Here is a 21,885-nt window from a genome sequence, read left to right on the forward strand (position 1 = left end):
CCAGGGATTCCTAGGTAGTTTCTATGATGTTCGAGGGGTTGCTGTTTTTTTTGAGGGGGGTTGCTGGGTAGCTGGTAGGGTGTTCTAGGGGTTGTTAGATTGTGGTGGTATTATAAGGGTATTCTAGGGGTTGCTAGTTTGTTTTGGGAGTTGCTAGTGTGTTTTGAAGGTTACTGAGTGGTTGTCAGGGTGTTTTGGGATTTGCTAGATGGTTTCTAGGGGATCTAGGGGTTTCTGGATTATTTGGGGGTTGTGTGGTTGAAAGGATTGTATAGGGGTTGATAGATGGTTGCTATGATTCTTTGCATTTGCTAGGTTGGTGCTGTGGTGTTCTGGGGGTTGCTACAGTGGGTAGTTGCTAGGGTGTTCTAGGGGTTGCTAGATTGTTTTGAGGGTTTCTGGGTAGTTACTAAGGTGTTCTGGGTTGCAAGGATGTTCTAGAGGTCTCTGTGTTGATTAAGGGGTTGTTGGGTGGTTGATAGAAATGGTAGGAGCGTTACTAAGTGATTGGAGGTTTTGGGGGATGCTAGGTGGTTGCTAAGGTGTTCGTCTAACAGTAGGGGGAGACAATAAACAAAATTTCTCAAGAACAATTTTTGAAGGGGACACGAATAACACAGCTAAAATTGTACTTGTAAGGAAAAGTTTACACAGAAGAAAGCCTTTACTACTATTAGTGTAACAGGGAGACCATGCCAAATAAGACAAATTCAAGCTCTTGTGGTCGCGCCGTGACAGAGGTCGTGTCCGTTGTAGACATCACTATCCGTCAAGCAGGTAACGTTATTATTGCTAACATATCGGACTCATTGAAAAATGCATTGGCTTTATTTGTATTAAAGAGAAAATAATCACTTCATCAGATGTTTAAGTTAATAAAATAGCATTGACAGCCTTGGAGTTCCACAACTATTACTTTGTGCTCGCTCAACTGACTTGCGTGTGGGTGTTTGTGTAGGTGATGCAGGGTTGCCAGGTTTTCAGAAAAAAAAAAAACCTCAGCCTATTGCTACTCAAAACTAGCCCAATTGCGTTTCGAGGGGGGTTCCCCGGTAAACAAAAAAAAAAGCATGCATTTGGACCAAAGCACTGAGGCAAGGGAGGGGGGGACTCAAAATATTTCTTAACTTTAAACCCATTTTGCCCCATTTGTATTTGTATTGTTTTACTACTTACAAAGTCCTTTTATGCATTATTCATCATCATGAGCATAAGAAATGGCACCTAAATGAGGTCTAATATCCACTTTTACAATCTTGCATTACAGATTATGTTTCCAGTTTTCTTTCGGAGCGATGTTCCCGAGGGCATTATCACATGATCTTTAAGAATCGTTCAGGGTAATCAGTCCCTGACAAAACCACACAAGTTTGAGTTAACTGTTCATTGACCAGCTGGTGTCAATTTGGCGTATTTATCACATTGCACAGCAGGGACCGAGCAAAAGTGTAGACAAAGGTTGCAGGATGAAACATGTTGAAAGATCAGACACTAACAAGAATGCAGCATGTCAAAAGCTGATTAATTTTCTGTAAACATGCAAATGTTAAGGATAAGTACTTATTTCATGTTTAAACCGTTAATTGCACTTTTATGCTATCAGCTTCATTACTTTATTTCTGATCTGTTCTTTAAGAAACATTATATCAAGTATTATTGGTGTTTTCTATGGCATTACTGTAATATTGCTCACATTTTCTGAAAACTAAGCAGGACACATTAGTAACCCACCCTGCAGCACCTGAAAAAAAAAAAAAAAAGTTTTGTAAAGAAAAAAACTACACTAAGATTTCAACAGAAAGGTAAAAATCTGTTTTCACTATAGCCAAGAAGAGATCATTTTGAAATACATACACACTGGAAATTTTAACTCCTCAAGCTTTCTAGTGCTTTCACTTGGGAATACCAATGGATCAGTTTTGTCAATACATTATTGTAGCCAAGGTCAAAATATTCACAGAGAAATCTGATCTTAGATCAGTGCTATGATGTGGTTTTAGTGGAGGGACTTCGCTGGGGCACAGCAGAACATGGGGGGCGTCTATGGTGAAGTGGCATGCTTCAGTCACTTTAGATACAAGTATCTGCCAAGTGCATATTTATGGTAAAGAATCTGAATGAAATCCCTAACTCTGAGCATCTTAGCAACCACATAGCAACACACTGGAGTTCCTTAGCAATGGACTTGCAACGCCCTGGCAACCACCTAGCACATCCAAGTAACTAAAAAAGCAAAACACTTAACACCACTTAGAACATCCTAGAAACTGCATAGCAGCATGCAAAAATAAACAAATAAAAAAAAGTCCTAGTTGCAACTTTCTAATAACTACTAGTAACTTTGCCCTGACAAAAGAACAAATGTTCAGAACACCCTAGGAAGTACATACAAACCCGATTCCAAAAAAGTTGGGACACTGTACAAATTGTGAGTAAAAAAGGAATGGAATAATTTACAAATCTCATAAACTTATAATTTATTCACAATAGAATATAGATAACATATCAAATGTTGACAGTGAGACATTTTGAAATGTCATGCCAAATATTGGCTCATTTTGGATTTCATGAGAGCTACACATTCCAAAAAAGTTGGGACAGGTAGCAATAAGAGGCCGGAAAAGTTAAATGCACATATAAGGAACAGCTGGAGGACTAATTTGCAACTTATTAGGTCAATTGGCAACATGATTGGGTATAAAAAGAGCCTCTCGGAGTGGCAGTGTCTCTCAGAAGTCAAGATGAGCAGAGGATCACCAATTCCCCCAATGCTGCGGCGAAAAAATAGTGGAGCAATATCAGAAAGGAGTTTCTCAGAGGAAAAATTGCAGAGAGTTTGAAGTTATCATCTTCTACAGTGCATAATATCATCCAAAGATTCAGAGAATCTGGAACAATCTCTGTGCATAAGGGTCAAGGCCGAAAAACCATACTGGATGCCCGTGATCTTCGGGCCCTTAGACGGCACTGCATCACATACAGGAATGCTACTGTAATGGAAATCACAACATGGGCTCAGGAATACTTCCAGAAAACATTGTCAGTAAACACAATCCGTTGCCGGCTAAAACTCTATAGGTCAAAAAAGAAGCCATATCTAAACATGATCCAGAAGTGCAGGCGTTTTCTCTGGGCCAAGGCTCATTTAAAATGGACTGTGGCAAAGTGGAAAACTGTTCTGTGCTCAGACGAATCAAAATTTGAAGTTCGTTTTGGAAAACTGGGATGCCATGTCATCTGGACTAAAGAGGACAAGGACAACCCAAGTTGTTATCAGCGCTCAGTTCAGAAGCCTGCATCTCTGATGGTATGGGGTTGCATGAGTGTGTGTGGCATGGGCAGCAGGTTACACATCTGGAAAGGCACCATCAATGCTGAAAGGTATATCCAAGTTCTAGAACAACATATGCTCCCATACAGACGTCGTCTCTTTCAGGGAAGACCTTGCATTTTCCAACATGACAATGCCAGACCACATACTGCATCAATTACAACATCATGGCTGCGTAGAAGAAGGATCCGGGTACTGAAATGGCCAGCCTGCAGTCCAGATCTTTCACCATAGAAAACATTTGGTGCATCATAAAGAGGAAGATGCGACAAAGAAGAACTAACACAGTTGAGCAACTAGAAGCCTGTATTAGACAAGAATGGGACAACATTCCTATTCCTAAACTTGAGCAACTTGTCTCCTCAGTTCCCCAGACGTTTGCAGACTGTTATAAAAAGAAGAGGGAATGCCACACAGTGGTAAACATGGCCTTGTCTCAACTTTTTTGAGATGTGTTGATGCCATGAAATTTAAAATCAACTTATTTTTCCCTTAAAATTATATATTTTTTATGTTTCTTATATTTTTTATGTTTTGTTTTTTGTTTTATGTTTTATTTTTTGTAATTTGTTGAAATTTTGAAACTTCCACATTGCAATCACAATTTGTACCGTGTCCCAACTTTTTTGGAATCGGGTTTGTAGAAAAACACTATAATACCTACTGCATATCAATACCCTGGTAACCACTCAGAACATTTGACTTATAACTTTGCACTACCTGGTAAACCAGCAAAAAAATCCAATGTGACCCCATAGCAACCCATTAAAAACCCCCAGAACACCTCAGCCAGTGCAGAGCTACATGCTAAAAACCACTCACACCTTAGAAGTTGCATTACAACACCCTGGAAACCACCCAGAACATTCTAGTAACTGATAGTAACATGTTTTAAAGACACTCAGATCTTAGAAGCTGCATAGCAACACCCTGGCAACCACCCAAAGTATCCTAGGTATTAATAGTAATATGTTTAAAAACACTCATAGCATAGCCCTGCCAACCAAATATAACATCCTAGTACCTGCAGTGTAACGTGCTAAAAACCACTCAGACGTTAGAAGCTGCATATCAACGCCTTGGCAACCACCAAGAGCATCCTAGTTACTGATAGTACCATTTTTTAAATCATTTAGATCTTAGCAACTGCATAGCAATGTCCTGACAACCACCCAGCACATCATAATAACTGCAGAACAACATACTTAAAACCACTTAAACCTTAGAAGCTGCATAGCAACAGCCTGGCAACAACCCAGAGTGTCCTAGAAACTGATAGTAACATGCTAAAAAAAAACACTCAAATCTTAGAAGCTGCATAGCAACACCCTGGCAACCACCTAGAACACTTGATACATGGAATGTTGTAAAAGAGCAGGACAGGATTCGCACAGGCAAGCACCACTATAGTTTAAATGGAGTTTCCTTTCTATACTGTTATCCAGCCTTCTGGCAGAGGCCGTTGCATTATGGGAAAACTCATTCTGTGAAAGGAGGTCAGCAGGACACTTTCAAACTGTATTTTCCTCTGTGTGCTCATCTGCTGCTGGATCCAGCATTTGTTTTACAGTCAGGGCAGTATCCTGTTGCCTTTGTTTAGTTTGAGTCTCTCTCTGTCTCATACACACACACACACACACACACGTGTGTGTCCCTCAGGAGCGCGTGCACTCCTCTGACCCACATCTCCATGGGTTGTCCTCATTGTTTGTGATTGTGAATGTGAGTAATAAAGCCGCTGGAGTGAGGTCACGTCCTTAAGTAGCTGTTCTTCTGCTTCTGCATTATTTCATAAATCTGTTTCAGTGTAATAAAGATCAAATATAGTTTAAGTAAATACACATTTATAATATATGCTATCAGTTATTGTTAGTCTGTATGTAAATATGAACCAAAAGAATATGTTTTTTTTTTTTTACTTAGGAGTTAACTTTAAGAGGAGCATTTCAGTTCTTCCGTTTTATTTGTTATAAACTGGTGATCTGGAGAATACTGTACAGTTGCATCATAAACTGCACTGTCTCTTTAAGATATTGAGCTCCACCTCTGAACCGCCTTGAGTTCACTGGCCCTCTGAGGGCATGATCTGTGAACGGGAGGAAGGCGGAAACAGCGCCATCTTGCCACCGGATGAAGCACTGCAGCACGAACAGCTTCATTTCACCATAGAACATGATCTTGAGCCAGTTTCCACATTTAATTTATTGTATTTAACTATATCGCCATCTGGTGTCAGGGCAGGAAATATTTCTATGAATGATGCATATTAATAAATATTAAAAATATAAATGAAACATTTTAATTAATTTAACTAATTTAATTAATGTAATTTAAATAATTTAATTAATTGCATAAATTAAGATTTAATGGATTTAATTTGCTATGTCTAGCACTGTTGCTGCCTAGTATCAGGGCAGGGAATATTTACTTAAAATAAAATATAATAAAATATTTAATTAAATCATACATATGAGTGTTATTTTAGTACCACGGAGACATTGTTATAGTTTTATTAATAGTTTGAAATTATTTTTATGTTTTAAGTTTCAATTTTAGTTTAATTTTTAAGAATTTTGTAGTGTATTTTGCCTATTTTATGTCTATATGGTTTCTCTTTTTTTTCTATTTCAGTTTTAGTTATTTTAGTACATTATATGAAAACGTTAAACATTGAACAAACATTCAAATAAAAAATGAAAGTATGAAAGTAAAATGAAAGTAAAATGAATGTTTCAATGGCTTTAGTTAACTATAATGACCCTGATACATATTTGATGATACATACATGCATGTATATGTGTACACATATATGTGTGTGTGTGTGTGTGTGTGTGTGTGTGTGTGTGTGTGTGTGTGTGTGTGTGTGTGTGTGTATGTATGTATCACCAATTTTATACAGTAATTAATTGAATTCGCTAACATTATTGCCAGAAAAGAATATTCATGTAAATAAATATTATAAAATATTATTTATTAGGACAGAGGATATTTATCTTACGGGGAAAGGGAATATTTTTCCATGTTGAATCCAACTTAAATTCCATAGATGTGAATTAAATGTTAAAATAAAATAAATCTATAAATGATAATAATAACAAATCATGTTATTCGTCAGCTACCTAGGTGTAAATCCTGACATTAATTCCAGGCATGGGTTTTCTACATTATATTGTTAAAATTGTCACTGGAATGATACACCACCTTTACTTGCCTGTAGGTGGTGCAATACGACCATTCTAACAGTCAACTGATGCATGCAGGACAATAAGCAATTATTATAATAATAATAATTATAAGTCTTAAAGTGTTGAGTTTAATAGTGTTTAAAAATAAAAGGAACTTCTAGTTATGAATGTGTTTGACATTCACAAATATATTCACACTATTCCAGCTTTTGTCAGTGGCCTTCATGACCTGCTTTTGCACGGGCCAAGTAGAGCTAAACCAATAAGAGGAGAGAGCTCTGCTGTCAGCCCAGCGATAAGCTCCTCATCCTGCAGGCTGCTTCAGTTCCAGACGCTCGTACACCCTCGTGACCCACAGATACTGTCTGGCCTGAACCTGCTGCAGCTTGAGGAGGTGTAGCCTGCTGTCAAAGTGTCTCATCTTTGACCACCAGAAATTTTCTTCAGAAAAAGCAAAAGATTACATTACAGTATCTTTATGTTCAGCTAGAGCAAAATCAAATGTTTGTTAAATGTGTCAGCAGGGGGAGTGTCAAAAACACACATTTAGCCATGACACATTCAACTAAATTGAAACCTGACACCCATCAAGGCAGCAGCAGTGAGTAATAAATTCAGCAGTGATGTGGATCAGGTATAATTGTAAGAAATCCCAGGATTTACATTAATTAGACAAATATGTATTTATAAGATGACTGGGTCTGTATGTTGACACATTTAACATGTTCATTATGCATGATGTTCAGGAGTAGTGCTCACCTGCAGGACAGGTAGAAGCTGATATTTGAATTAAGCAAGTAATAGAAATGAACGAATAAACAATTAAATTAAATAATAAAAAACAATAAATAAGAGTAAATAAATAGAATTAAAATAAATAAATACATACATACATGATGAAATTGAATAAAAATAAATGAATGATAAAATAAAAAGGAGCAAATAAATAATAAATAAAAGCAAATAAATAGAATTAAAATGAATGAAATAAAACTGTAAATAAATGAATAAACAATTATATAAAATTAACAATATATAAATTAAATAATGAATATATAAATAATGAATAAACATAAATATAATCCAATAATAAATAAATGTAAATTTAAAAAAGAATAAACAATTAAACAAGCACAATAAATGAAAGTAAAATAATAAAAATAAATTAATAAACAATGAAATAAAATTAACAATATATAAATGTAACGAGTAATACATAAATAACGAATAAACATAAATACAATTAAAATGCAATGAATGAATGAATGAAAATGTTTCGCCGGACAGACAGAATCACAGAATATATCCATAATCATACAATGTATTCAAATTATAATGAATTTTTCAGTGATTTCAATCAAAAGCATCTCATCATCATTAAATTTATTGATCTGATCTAATATTTCAGAGGGCAAAATGTCATTGGGTCATATTTTTGACAGCAATTATTGAATCCATTAGAGTGACACTCTCACAAAAACTATTTTTTTAAGCGTGCAATATTAGTGGGTCCTTCTTCCTAAAAGTGTTGGACTTAAACGAGAAGTAAATAAATAAGGCATCGTCAAGCATCTAAATGAGAAAGATGTTGGACTTATCTTCTAACTATTAATTCAACTTGAGAGGTTTATGTGGATTTCATGTCCACTATTAAAGGCAAAAGGTGATTAAAAGGGCTGAAAATGTAATTTCCTACATTCCACTTATATTTAAAGTTGAGTCTAAAATCTTTAAGTTGCCGTCCATTTGTCAGTTACCCATCTTATCATATTATTTCTTCTTCAGGCCCGTGATGTGAGTGACAGATGGGTCAGAGGGAAAATCCGCTTAGCAACTTTCTGCTGATGGAGCTTCAGTGAGTAAAGCTCCACACTTTCTCATTACTAGCTTAGCATCACCGCACTGAGGCCTCACTTGCTCTTGTTCAACTTCACCGGATACAGTTAGAAGATAAAGGACATGTCTGCCGAAAAGGTGAGTTTGTTTCAATTGATTGATTGCATAAAGCATGTTGTGGCTTTTATTGTTATTATTATCATCCCAATAGCTGTTGATCTAAATGTTGATTCACTGGAGGACATTCAGAGATGCTGTTTTAAACTAGATCTGTCATCAGAATGGATTTAAAGCCAATGAATGTATTTAACATCGATAATTAAAAAACATACTGTCATTAGCATGTTGGTTGATGTCACTTGTCTAATTAGTGAGTTATAGTGAGGTCACTCCTAGTTTTACAGGAAAGTTCAGTGATACACAGTTGTTAAAGACACGTGCAAATGACTGAATCAAACACTTCCAGCCATGAATTTCAATATTAGTTTATCACCTTGTTCTGTTGCTTGCTTGTGATGAGAAATGCTAAATGGATGTAAAATATTTAGGTTTTATATTTGCATAAACTTAAATAACTAGTAGGACTATTAGCATTTCAAGTGGGAAATATTAGGCATTGCAGATATATCACATTTATATGGTGAGTCCTTATAATCAAAAAAATGTTTTATAATAATGATGTATTTAGCTCAAGGGTTCAGAGCTTGACAGATCATTTTGAAGTTTAAATGTAAATATGTCTCATTCAGTTTTATGCAAAGTGTAAAAGATGACCTACAGTACAAACACAACGTGTGTTCATTTAGACGGCACAAATACTTGAAATTTTAACCTTATTTAAGCTAAAACTTATTTCAAAACTATATTTGGTTACTGTATATTTTTTGTTGTTAATTGAATGGAAACATGGTTGAATTAAAGATTTTGTTTTCCTCCACACCTCATGACAGGGATTGACTAAGGTGACGGTATTAATAGTCTTATTCTGGCTGTGTCTTAAGTGGATCACACACACTTACACACTCGTACACACACACTCAGACTCACAGACAGTCAGTATGAAGTGTCTCCTGTCTTAGACCATATATATATATATATATATATATATATCTATATATATATATATATATATATATATATATATATATATATATATATATATATAGATATTATATATATATATATATATGAGGGTGAAAAGATTTAGGTTTAACTTAAACATATTTGTGAAATACAGAAGAATAATGGATAAATGTGAGGTTTTTCCATCGCTGACTCCTGCAGCTTAATCACTCACAAACAGGATGTGTTGTATAATGTGGTTATGCATCAGATCACTGCTGTTATATCAATAGATCTAGAGATGATGCAGTCTTATGCTTCAAAAAGATACAAGGTCCAAACAAGGCCAGATTAGACTTTGCCAAAAAACATCTAAAAAAGCCAGACCACTTCTGGAAAAGCATTCTTTGGACGGATGTAATTAAGATCAACCTGCACCAGAATGACGGGAAGAAAAAAAAGTATGGAGAAGGCTTGGAACAGCCCATGATCCAAAGCACACAATATGATCTGTGAAACACGGTGGAGCAGTGTGCTGCATGAGCGTGCATGGCTTCCAGTGGCACTGGGTTACTGCTGTTTAGTGAAGAAGTGACAGAAGACAGAAGCAGCCTGAAGAATTCTGCCCAGATTTAACCAAATGAAGCACAGTTGATTGGACGGCACTTCATAGTACAAATGGACAGTGACCCAAAACATACAGCAAAAGCAACCCAGGGGTTTTTGAATATTCTGCAATGGCAAAATCAATCTCCTGATCTCAAGCCGATTGAGCATGCATTTAACTCGCTGAAGACAAAACTAAAGGCAGAAAGACCCAGAAACGCAAACAACAACTGAAGTCAGCTGCAATAAAGGCCTGGCAAAGCTTCACAGAGGAGCAAACCCAGTCTCTGCTGATGTCCATGAGTTCCAGATGTAAGGCAGTCATTGCCTGCAAAGGATTCTCAACAAAACATTAAAATTAAACATTTAATTTATTATTATATTTATTTGTCCAATTACATCTGAGCTCCTGTAAATGGGGGAACTGTGTATAAATTGTTCGTAATGTTCATTATGTTATATTTTTGTTCAACCCCTTGAATTAAAGCCTAAAGTCTGCACTTCAGTTTCATATTGTTTCATTTTATTTCTATTCTGGTGGCATACAGAGCCAAAATTATTAAAAATATTTCCATGTCCAAACATATATGGACCTAACTGTATATATATGAGTGTGTGTGTGTGTGTGTGTGTGTGTGCGTGTGCGTGTGCGTGTGCGTGTGTGTGTGTGTGTGCGTGTGGTGTGTGCAGTTGTGCGTGGTCGTGTGCGTTTAAAATGTGTGTGTGTGTATTCCGTGTGTTGTGTGTGTGTTTTTGTGTGGTGTGTGTGTGTGTGTGTTTGTTTGTGTTTTGTTTCTTCAGATTTTTTAAAAACATGACTCAGTGTGTTATGTGTGTGTTGTATGTGTTGTGTTTGTGTGTCGTGTAACTAAAAATGACAAAAATTATTCAAACAAAAAATGTGTTTCAAACAAAAAATGACAAAAATGCATTTTTTGACTAAGAGTTGTATTCAAATATATTATTTTTTTTTATTTGTTGCTTTCACTTGCATGCTCATTGGTGAGTAATCTTAACTTTCTAGCTTTGGTTACTTTTAATAATAGCTAATTGTCCAATATGTTTATTACAATAATGTCATTTTTAAATGTAGAATATTACAGAAGCCCAAAAAGAAGAAGCCCGATTCGACTCCAGCAGAGACCAAAGGCACCGAAGCCAAACCCAAAAAGACCAAGAGCAAGAAGAGCATCGATCTGTCGGCCGAAAGCAGCCCGGTCACTCAGAGTACGGCAGAGAGCTCATGTCCTGATGTTACATCACTGCGCTTCTGTCAGTCTGTTTACACTTCTCTCACAAACCTCCCACACAGATGGAGAGAAGGTGAAGAAGAAGAAACTGGAGAAGGAGAAAGAATCAACAGAGAAGGAGAAGGAAATCAAAAAGAAAGCCAAAAGTGCCCCAAAGAAGAAGAAGAGAATCAAAAAGAAAGCCAAAAGTGCCCCAAAGAAGAAGAAGAGTAAGTGACCTAATATGTTATTTAGCTTGTTTTCATTGTAGTCATTTTAATAATACAAACTTCAACTTATTTTATTGCAGTTAGTTGCAAAGGCAACATTTCTTCAAATTTCAATGCAGTTTTTGAAAACTGAAAGTTTTTCCAGTTTCGGTTTGTCATGTAATATTTATTTGATTTTATTACAGCTTTTTCAGTTACCAAATATTAGCCTCAGTTAAAAATAAGAACAAATTACCTTAGTAATACTTTAATAAATGTATTTATTTGATATCTTGAAATGTTTGAGCTTATATTGAGATCTCTAATAGAGACCTCTAGTGAGAGAATTGGAGTGTGATAAAAAAAAAAATAATAATAAATTATAATGTTTTAATGAGAAAAGCAATTTGCTCTTATTTTGTCTTGCTATCTAGGAGAAAGATCTGTGATGATAAAGTGTTCTTTTTCCAGTAGGATAATAGCATGATTTTTTTTTTTATCTGAGCACTTATATGTTTATTCCAAAACAGGTTCTACAGAAGATGATGATGATGAGGATGATGATGAAGAGACCACTCCTCAGAAGAAAACGAAGAAAAAGACTTCAAAAGAAAGTTCTGATGGAAAGGAAAAAGAGAAGGAAAAAGACAAGAAGTCCAAATCAAAAGGTGTCCTCTTTTCACATGTGCTTTAAACTACTTTAAACATCTATCAAGGGATTAGTTTAGTTAGATTCAATAACTTGATTTATTTATGTTTGCTTCATGAAGATGTCAAAGAGGATGTAGATAGTAAAGGAAAATCTAAAGCCAAGAAAAAGGAACCAGCCTCCATGTTTCAGATAAACAGAGACAAGCCTGAAACCAAGAGTAAAAAGAAAGGTAATGTTTTGAGAGCTCTTCTATATGCATGTCTGTTTGTTGATTCAGAATAATACATATGTTTGCAAATGTGGCGTAAAGCAGCTGCCAAATCTGAGAGTGAAGATGAGAGCGAACCAGAAACCAAAACCAGCAAGACGAAGAAGAAGAGCAGCTCAAACCCAGTGTCCATGTTTCAGACAGGAGGGGACAAAGACAAAGACAAGGACAAAAAGACAAAAAAGACCAAAAGTAAGTTCTGATCCTTTCTTAAAGCCATTAGGATACACATAATTTTACTTACTGACATAAAAAAGTATAAAAGCTTCAATAATAAAGAAAATTCCATATTGTTTTTTTTTTTTATGTGTACACTGCTGTATTATGTTTTGATATTATGCACACATAATTGTCTACTATATAAATTCTTCACTGAATAAAATATTATCTGCATTGCACTTTTTCTGAATAGAAATGAAAAATGAAGTTAAGGGGCCAAATGGAGGGTTATACTATGCCATAGTGTCAGGGAGATGATTGGATATTAATGGTTATCTATGTCCCAGCCCCTATGGCTGTTTCCATGTCTAATTTGATTGTTTCTCATCCTCAGGTCCTGCTAAAGCAGAAGAGACTGAAGACTCTGATTCAGAAGTGACACAGAAGAAGAAAAAGGGCAAAGGGAAAAAAGGCAAAAAGGTGAATTCATTATATTTCACATTATTCTCATTCCGGTATTTATTTATCATCATTTTTCTCAAGTAAGGATTTTTGGGTGGGAGCTATGATAACCATGGTAACAGTTTCTAATATTACCTCTCTTATTCCTGTGAAGAGGAGCGAGCACCTTCTCCTCCCATTGAGTTTGACAATCTGGAGGAGTTCGTTCTTCAGCCTGCACAGCAGGGCGTCACGGTAAGGTGCAAAGTGACCCGTGACAAGAGAGGCATGGACCGAGGCCTTTACCCAACGTACTACCTGCACCTGGACAACGAGAAGAAAGTACGACAGCTATATTTATCTGTATAGGCCTTCACAATGTGGATTTTTTGAAAGAAGTCTTATATCTGGACCAAGACTGAATTTATTTGATCAAACATTAAAAACAGTAATTTTCTTACAATGTAATTTATTCTTGTGATATAAAGCTGAATTTTCAGCATCATTACTCCAGTCTTCAGTGTCACATGATCCTTCAGAAATCATTCTAATATACTGATTTGCTGCTCAAGAAACATTTCAGATTATTATCAGTGTTGTGTTGCTTTATATTTTTGTGGAGACAGTGATAATTTTTTTTCAGTAAACACATTTATTTAAAGAGAAATCTTTTGTAACATTACACAAGCCTTTACTGTCACTTCTGATCAAGTTTAATGCATCCTTGGTGAATAAAAGTATTAATTTCTTTAAAAAACAATCTCAAATTGACCAAAAAATGGCCTAATATCTTACTACATTTATCTTATCAATCTAGAATCATATGAATTCAGATGTTGTTACAAATTCTGATGTCCATCTTACATCCAGGTATTTTTGTTAGCGGGAAGAAAGAGGAAAAAAAGCACGACCTCAAACTACTTGATCTCCATTGACCCGACCGACCTCTCCAGAGGAGGAGAAAACTTCATTGGGAAGCTGAGGTAAGTGGGTTTGCTTACCATTGCTATTATAGCTGTTTTACAGGTCTATAACACAATCTCTTTGATTTAAAGGATATATGCATGTATATTTCAGGTCAAATCTGATGGGAACTAAGTTCACAGTGTTTGATAATGCACTGCATCCGGACAGAGCTCTGCCGGACATGTCTAATGCGCGACAGGAATTAGCAGCTATTATCTATGTAAGGCAACATCTACTGTAACCACTGTAATTTTGGTTGAAATGCTAATCAGTTACTTAATGCATGCTATATTTTACTAACATTAATTTGCACTGTGGCTTTAGGAAACAAATGTTTTGGGCATGAAAGGACCAAGGCGAATGATTGTAATTATTCCTGGCATGAGCAAAGATGGAGAACGGGTCCCATTACGACCACGTAGTGTAAGATAAAAACAAATATTTATTTATAATTATTTATTTAATTTATTTATATATAATTATTTAATTTATTTAACTATTTATTTATAGTTTAACTATATATTTATATTATATTTCTTCAACTATAAATATTTTTTATTTATTAATTTTCTTTTTTTTTTCCTTTTTTTTTTCTTTTATAATTTGTTAAAATGACATCTGAATATATTGCTTCCCAACAGGAAAATGATGGCCTCCTCATTAGACATCAAAACAGAAATATGGAAAACTTAATAGAGCTGCGCAATAAGACGCCAGTGTGGAATGAAGAAACGGCGTCACACGTGTTAAACTTCAATGGCAGAGTCACACAGGCATCCATCAAAAACTTCCAGATTGTGCATAACAAAGACCGTAAGTAACTCAACCATATCTCTGTAGAACTGTTGTTATTGCTTTAAAACAAAAACTACCATATGTCTGAAAAAGCACACTTGAATGCTACTTATTTTGCAGTTTTTAAATATTTCTATTTAACATTTATTTATTACTTCAGTTTTAGTTTTAGTAATTTTAGTACTGCAATTTTATTCCTGTCAGTTGCAAAAGTATGTTTATTAAATCTAATATTTATTAGACTATTTAAAACAACAATTTAAAATATAACAGTTTTAGTTAACAATAACAGTGGTACTGTGTTAGAGCATGATTCTAAAACCAACATAATCACTGGGCATATACTGATAACTTATACACTTAAAAAAAAAAGTGTCTCCCAAATTTGTTAATGCAATGTACTGTATCCCACAACGCAATGCATTTAACTTCACTATCAATTTCCAGTGTAACAAAAGTACCAGAAATAATATTAGTTGCTATCTTAATATCTCTATTGATGAGTAACTGTCAAAAGTGAAGACATTTATACACAAAAATGAAATGCTAAATAATCATATTTGAAGATATTTCATACTGATGATGATGCTTTGCATACTGTTTCAGTAATTGTATGTAATAGTACGAAGTGTGCAGTATACGCTGTGCAATCAGCACTCTAAACAGTTTGGTGTTGAAAAATACATGCAAAATGGTATGTTTGCTAAGCAGATAAAGCATTGCATGACCCTTTTTTGTGCTACATTTCAGAGGACTACATTGTGATGCAGTTTGGGAGAGTAGCAGACGATGCCTTCACTCTGGACTACAGGTATCCTCTGTGTGCCGTACAAGCCTTTGCCATCGCTCTCTCCAGCTTTGATGGCAAAATCGCCTGCGAGTAAAAGCATAAAGACATCCTGCTGGTGTCTTTCTGTGATTTCGTCGCACATTCTCAATCAGCATCAGCTCAATTCACAACGAGACTGAAACCCACAAATCTGTGAAATAAAGCCACCGTTGTTTGTGGGGTTGCATGATTTTACATGCCATAGAGAGATCTGCTGGTAATATCCACTTAGGCTAAAATCAAGTAATGGTTATTGACAGAGTGGGTGAACTGAGAAGGGAGGAAGTGCATTGAGATGTTTGATTTGAGAGTTTGAAAAATGCATATGACCCCTGGTGGTGAGGAGGTCACATTAGACGTGATGTGTGTTGAAAAGGGAAAACGAAACAATGGATTGTGTTTTAGTTTTAGGTTATGCATACAATGCAATTAGGAAAAATGTGTTTTAACATTGTCTGCTTCACATTTTAGTAAATTGAAAAAAAGCACTTTGTTTATAGGAACAGTTCACCCAAAGTTGATAATTTGCTGAAAATGCTCACTCTCAGGTCATCCAAGATGTAGAAGAGATTCTTTCTTGGAGAAATATAGCATTACATCACTTCCTCAGCAGTGGATCCTCTGCAGTGAATGGGTGCCGTCAGAATCACCAGGGTCCAAACAGCTGATAAAAACATTATAATAATCCACAAGTAATCCACACCACTCCAGTCCATCAGTTAACGTCTTGTGAAAAAAGCTGCATTTTTGTAAGAAACAAATCCATCATTAGGGCATTCTAAATTTACTTTACAAAATAATAATAATAATTTCCATAATCCATAATAACCCCAGTGAAAAAAAAAAGTCCATCTCCTGTTGTCCTCTCACATCAAAATCCATCAGCAAATTTGTTTAGAGCTGTTTTGTCTTGTAAACAGTGCTTAATCTCTGCATATTTCTCTTCTGATTCAAACGAGATTACTTTTTCACTAGAGAAAGCAATATTGTGGATAGATGACTCATATTTTAGCCAGAAGCAATGGTTTGATGTTAATTGATGGATTGGATTACTTGTGGATTATTGTGACGTTTTTATCAGCTGTTTTGACTCTCATTCTGACGGCACCCATTCACTGCAGAGGATCCATTGGTGAGCAAGTGATGAAATGCTACACTTCTCCACATCTGTTCCCGTGAAGACTCAAAATCATTTTGGCTGGCCTGATGGTGAGTACATTTTTTAAGAATTTAAATTTTTGGGTCAACTATTCCTTTAAAAAAAAAAAAAAAAAACATTTCTATGTATTTTTGGCAGTTGTGCTGTGTTTTGTGTGGGTAACCGTTAAGAATGCTGATCTGAGAGCAAGCAAGAAAGTGGTTGTCTGTGCAAGTGTGCCGAAAACCCAAGATTAAAGCAAGGTCCAGATTTATCAAAGCTGATAGTAAATTTCTGATTGCACATGCAATATCATTGACTGATGTTTGGAGTATGTCAAACATCTCAGCCACTCATGCAGTTTCTTGCTTACTCAAGCAGAGATGATCTGGAATAATAAGTGTCATTACAGGAATAACGTGAACTATCACCTGACGTTTGGTGTTTAATTGTTTTGTTTTGCCTTGTATGTGTCATTGTAGTTTATGATTATTTGTGTAATGGGGATGTATTTGATAAAAACCCATAACTGTCTTAATCTGTGCAGACAAAAGTAATTAGTCATGTTCTTCCATTTTTGCTTAATGTGAATGTAAATGTTGGAAGGAAAATGCAATACTTTGAAATGGAATAAAAGTGTTTGTAAAAATGTGCTTCATTTAAGCGTTTCATTTCTGGGTGTTTGATGAATGTGTGAAAACTTTTGCTTTTGGCAGTTCAGGTTGCTACAGTTGAATTAAAAAAAAAGTAAAAGTTTTAATTTTTTATTGTTCTTTAACTGTTATTTTTGTTTTTGTTTATGTTTTACATTTATTTTTTTTTTTTGCTTCTCTTTGACTCTGAAATAACTTTTCTTTTCACTTGATGCCACCAGAGCAGCTTTAACATTGAACACTGTTGTCAACCAATAGCCAAATAGCTATTTAGACAATGTTTTAGGCTTTAACTTTAATTTAATGCTTAATTTTCATTTCATAAATGCCACAACAATAATGGCAAATTACAGTAGATTTGGAAAATTATGTAAGTACAATGAGTTGTGAATGCTGAGTTATAATGACTTAAATACCTTTCTAAATCTGGTAAGGTAAAAAAAAAATAAAGCGCTTGAAGATAAAGTCATTGCATGAGGCCAAATGAAAGAACTGTATAACAGAACTAAAGTCTCTGTGGTACCCGTATCGCTTTAGCTTTAGTTGTGATATTTCACTGGGGATCGCTCTTTAAACTTTCAGCCTCAGGCCAGACGATCTGTCACATCCTGCTGGGTTGGTTGTCCAGACTTGCAGGTCTCAGAAAAGTTTACCACGCAGAGTTGCTGTGTTAGTTTCAAATACTTCCTCATCTTGTCCCTATAACTCTTTGTAACCCTTGTAATATTCAAACTTAACTTTGCTAATCTTTACTCTGGACACATATTTCAGATTTGGCCTACAGACGGAGCACTACACCTGTAGAGATGTATAGGAGCATACATTATAATCTTAGGATCCATTCCAGCGTATATTACGTCACTGAGTTTGACTGTTGTGCTCCCCTGAGACGCTGGTTGTGGTGAAGAGGTTTCACTGTTCACACTCATCGCTCTGGAATGTTGAATGGATTCTATTAGAATTCCTGGATGATGAAGAGGATGTTGATGATGGCCTTCTAAGGGTCTGAGAACCATGCAGTATTTGACCTTCATATATAATCACTTAGTTTAACAGATGGCTTTAAATACACTGATAAGCTCATTTAATTAGTTATATAGATGTTTTACATTATTAAAAACATACAACATTAAGATTATTTAAGTTTTTTTTTTAATCTAAACTATTTTTTTAAACTACTTATTTTAATTTGCATATTTTACATATTTTTACTTTAACATTTAAATTGTTAGATTTTATTAATTATACCAAATTTTTGACTAAACTTTTCAAAACTACTTTAGTTTGTATTTTCTGTTATTGAGTAGGCTATATAAGTATTTATTTTAATAATAAATTATAATTGAATAATAATAATAATGTTATAATAAATAATTGTAATAATAATATTTTAAGCATGTTTAATTATTTAAAATATTTAAATAATTGAATATTTTATATGAAATGTATTTAATTATATTTAAAATGTAGACATATTTAAATAAATAATTGTGACCCTAAATTTTCAAATATACATTCAGAAATTCCAAAATAAGTATCTGTTATATCCACAAAAACAAAAGACTACTAATTAAAAGTTACTAATTAACTAAACATTGTAAATGTTACTAGTCTAATTAGTTATTTAATGAACAGTAATAACTGTTTGAACTTTTACAAAAATATGCAGTAATAAAGAAACACTTAAAGACTTTTTGTGATGCGCAATTTAAGGAATGTAGCCTACTCTTCTTTATTTTCGTATTTGTCAAGAATAATTTTGCCTGTTACGTTAAATAAATAATCAGTACCATATTACGTTCCAGATATTATCTAATCAACTATAATTGTTAGTGAAAAACGTCATTACATGAATTTAACTCAGTGTACAGTAGCTCAAGTAGCCTGCCCTACAGCTTTTCTCTTTTCTTCTCTGCGGGCCTTTTGAGAAGCCCCGCCCTCAGCCGTGTTGATTGACGCGCAGCCGTGGCCCCTCCTTAAACATTTTTTTTTCCCTCCTTCGTTTTCCACTGAAGTGCGTGAATTTCATACCAAACCCATACTTGGCATTCCACCTTTACTGTCAAACCGGGAGAAATATTACTGAAAACAATAGAGTATCAAGATAAATATAACTTTAACGAAATAAACCTCGTCCAGTTCTATCGGTAGAGGTGTTTCTCAATAAAGGTGAGTTTTAGATTCACTCGTTCCCTTTGTCTGATCGCGTTTTTCATGCCGCTCTAGCGAAGTTTTCAGATCTTTGTCATATTTCGCATTTTTCCTCGGAACTCCCAGCGTTGGGTGGGAAGAGGGACAAAATTCCGTGTGGATATGCTGTAATTGTGCGTGTGTGAGAGCGAGGGAGACGATTTTAGTGTGATAGCCCGGAACTTTTTGCCTTTGAATTAGACTTTTAAGTTAGAAACATTATTGCAACTAACGCTTCCATTGTTGCGCGTAGAAGTTGAGTCGAAAATGTCATGCTCGTCTGCACAGGCTCTTATTTACTCTCATAGCATGATTTTGCAAACGCATGAGATTGAAACTAAAGAAAGAGGTTTTGTTGTTCCAGAGAATCGCCAGAGAGAAACGACACAAGTGTTTGGAGAGATCTTGCACCTCTTTTTCTACGTTATCAGGTAAGTGTGACTATGTTTGTTTCACTTGACAGGCTCAAGACGTTTATTAGATTTAATATTTACTGTTTTATGTGGGGTTATTAGTGACGTGCATTTAAGAGTAAAGAAATAACTACATTAAAAGTTATGTTTTTCATTTACTAACTTCTGCATTACGTCTGAAGGGAAAAGAAATTACACTATTGGAAAAAGTACAGTGTTGACTCAGTAACCTATATAAATGGCGTAAAAACATAATTTATTATAAAACTGATTGATGGTTGATAACTGATTTCTGTGGAAACTTTTATAATTGTCTTCAGGCAATTTTCCATATTGTACCATCCAGACCGGTTTATCAAAACCGAATTCAATAGATTTATATTTTTGTATGGAGTTTTATCTCAATGTCTGTATAGCTACTATTGATTATACTATAATTATTATTTTTGTAGTATTAAAAGTATTTTGCCAATAATTTTTCATCAGATTTCCTCAGGTAAAGAATGACGTTGAGTGATCTTCCCGCCCAAACAGCTATCTTTCCTTAGATTGAGCATTTCGATATTAACCCTTCTATAGTTAAACATTTTTTTTGACCCCTTTTGGTGTCCTATCCGGGATTTGTGACACTGTCAATAATATCTAAACAACAAAAAAAAAGCAGGTTACAGTTATGTGTAAAGTTGTTTCTCATTATCTGTGATCCTTATGTCCAGATTTGTTGAAGAACCAATCATTGCCTTTCAACAAGTCGTACAGCTTTAAATAGTTTCTTTAAATCTATTAAATTTTTAAAATAGTTTTTCTTTTCCAACCTTATATATTTTGCACGCAGATTAAATACATTGTCTTTGAGAGTCTATTAATTATTTAATGTGACAAATTTGATTCAAGGATCACAGGAAGGATGCAGTCTCTTAGGACAACAAGAGGGTTAATGAATCTGATCAAACATTTCCATCTCATCTGTGTATTAATTTCATTTTTACAGGTTTTTCTCTTCTCAGGGTGAGACCGAAGTATTTTGAATTTAGTCCTTTACATGAATATGTTAATTGGTTATTAGTTTACCCCACACATATGTTAGTAAGTTTAATGATGCTCTCCACATTTTTATTGTTTCTCTGAGTTACTATTAATGGACAGGTTTCGTTAAACAGAAATGCTGCACTTCAGGTTGAACTTAGTCAGTTCAGCCCAAACTGCCTCTTCAAGTTCTGCTGCTTGATTAGGTTGTTTTATGTTTTTCCTCCTTATAGAAAGGTTGGGCTTCTCACAAATGGTTCGAAACATAGCTATATATAGGTCAGGTTGTGTTTAGAAGTGATTGATGTTCTGTGTAATTCTGTTTTTTTATAGTGTATGTTGTGTATCCTTAAAGAGTCAGTACGTAGACCAGATGTTGTTTTGGTTTTAGTTTAGTCAACAGTGGAAGTAACTAACTAAATTGTGCTCCAATTAGTTTACTCCAATTTTTTGTTTACATTTGGATTAAAAGCCAAATCTCATCCAAATCCATTTCTTGCTCTTGAGTCCAAAACACGTTTGCATTTTTGTAAACTGAAATTTATTTTATTTAATTTATTAATAAATTTATGAATTTTTTTTTTTTGTAAACTGAAATTTATTGAGATGTTGCCCCGTTGTTTGATTAACAACAAATGAAACCCAACAAGAGTTTGTTACAGGAAGTTTAGTCTAGTTTAGCTTGTGGCATGCATTCCAGGCAACCTTTCTTGGTATTTGCCACTTACATAATATGCGCAATTTACTGTAAGTCACCGTGGTATATTGATATATATATATATATACCACGGTGACTTTCAGTAAATTGCGCATATTATGTAAGTGGCATAAATACTTACAATATATTCCTCAGGTAAATATGTAAAGCTCAAGCGGTCTAGTTTTAGTGTTAGTTGT

General features: G+C 34.8%; 3 protein-coding genes across 11 annotated transcripts in view; all 3 read left to right on the plus strand.

The window, feature by feature from the left end:
- The first annotated feature begins 8,249 nt into the window (after nucleotides 1–8,249).
- LOC122134258 (probable H/ACA ribonucleoprotein complex subunit 4) lies at nucleotides 8,250–12,152 on the plus strand. The gene is made up of 4 exons (XM_042725178.1): nucleotides 8,250–8,490; nucleotides 11,124–11,247; nucleotides 11,333–11,479; nucleotides 11,989–12,152. Exons 1-4 carry the CDS (start codon nucleotides 8,476–8,478, stop codon nucleotides 12,150–12,152), a joined length of 450 nt encoding a protein of 149 aa, XP_042581112.1. The 5' UTR covers nucleotides 8,250–8,475.
- Nucleotides 11,445–16,155, plus strand: LOC109091168 (tubby-related protein 1-like). Of its 2 annotated transcripts, none has more exons than XM_042726599.1 (11): nucleotides 11,445–11,479; nucleotides 11,989–12,126; nucleotides 12,229–12,339; nucleotides 12,421–12,570; nucleotides 12,932–13,017; nucleotides 13,153–13,320; nucleotides 13,849–13,961; nucleotides 14,056–14,164; nucleotides 14,269–14,367; nucleotides 14,586–14,757; nucleotides 15,490–16,155. In XM_042726599.1, the coding sequence occupies exons 3-11, from the start codon at nucleotides 12,291–12,293 to the stop codon at nucleotides 15,621–15,623; spliced, it is 1,080 nt and encodes a 359-aa protein (XP_042582533.1). In that variant the 5' UTR covers nucleotides 11,445–11,479; nucleotides 11,989–12,126; nucleotides 12,229–12,290; the 3' UTR covers nucleotides 15,624–16,155. The 2 variants fall into 2 exon arrangements, with proteins under 2 accessions (XP_042582533.1, XP_042582534.1); XM_042726600.1 differs by having other exon boundaries at nucleotides 12,424–12,570.
- A 3,191-nt stretch (nucleotides 16,156–19,346) lies between these two features.
- LOC109091683 (transcriptional enhancer factor TEF-5-like) overlaps nucleotides 19,347–21,885 on the plus strand; it is a 38,652-nt gene continuing 36,113 nt past the window's right edge. For 3 of the 8 annotated variants that reach the window (XM_042726602.1, XM_042726607.1, XM_042726604.1), the window contains exons 1-2: nucleotides 19,347–19,528; nucleotides 19,914–19,980. The gene's annotated coding sequence lies outside the window, so the exon portion shown is untranslated. The remainder of the gene's footprint in view (nucleotides 19,529–19,913; nucleotides 19,981–21,885) is intronic. The other 5 variants (XM_042726601.1, XM_042726606.1, XM_042726608.1 and 2 more) reach the window with 2 other exon arrangements.

The sequence above is a fragment of the Cyprinus carpio genome, chromosome B6, assembly GCF_018340385.1.
Source record: "Cyprinus carpio isolate SPL01 chromosome B6, ASM1834038v1, whole genome shotgun sequence".
Lineage (NCBI taxonomy): Eukaryota > Metazoa > Chordata > Actinopteri > Cypriniformes > Cyprinidae > Cyprinus > Cyprinus carpio.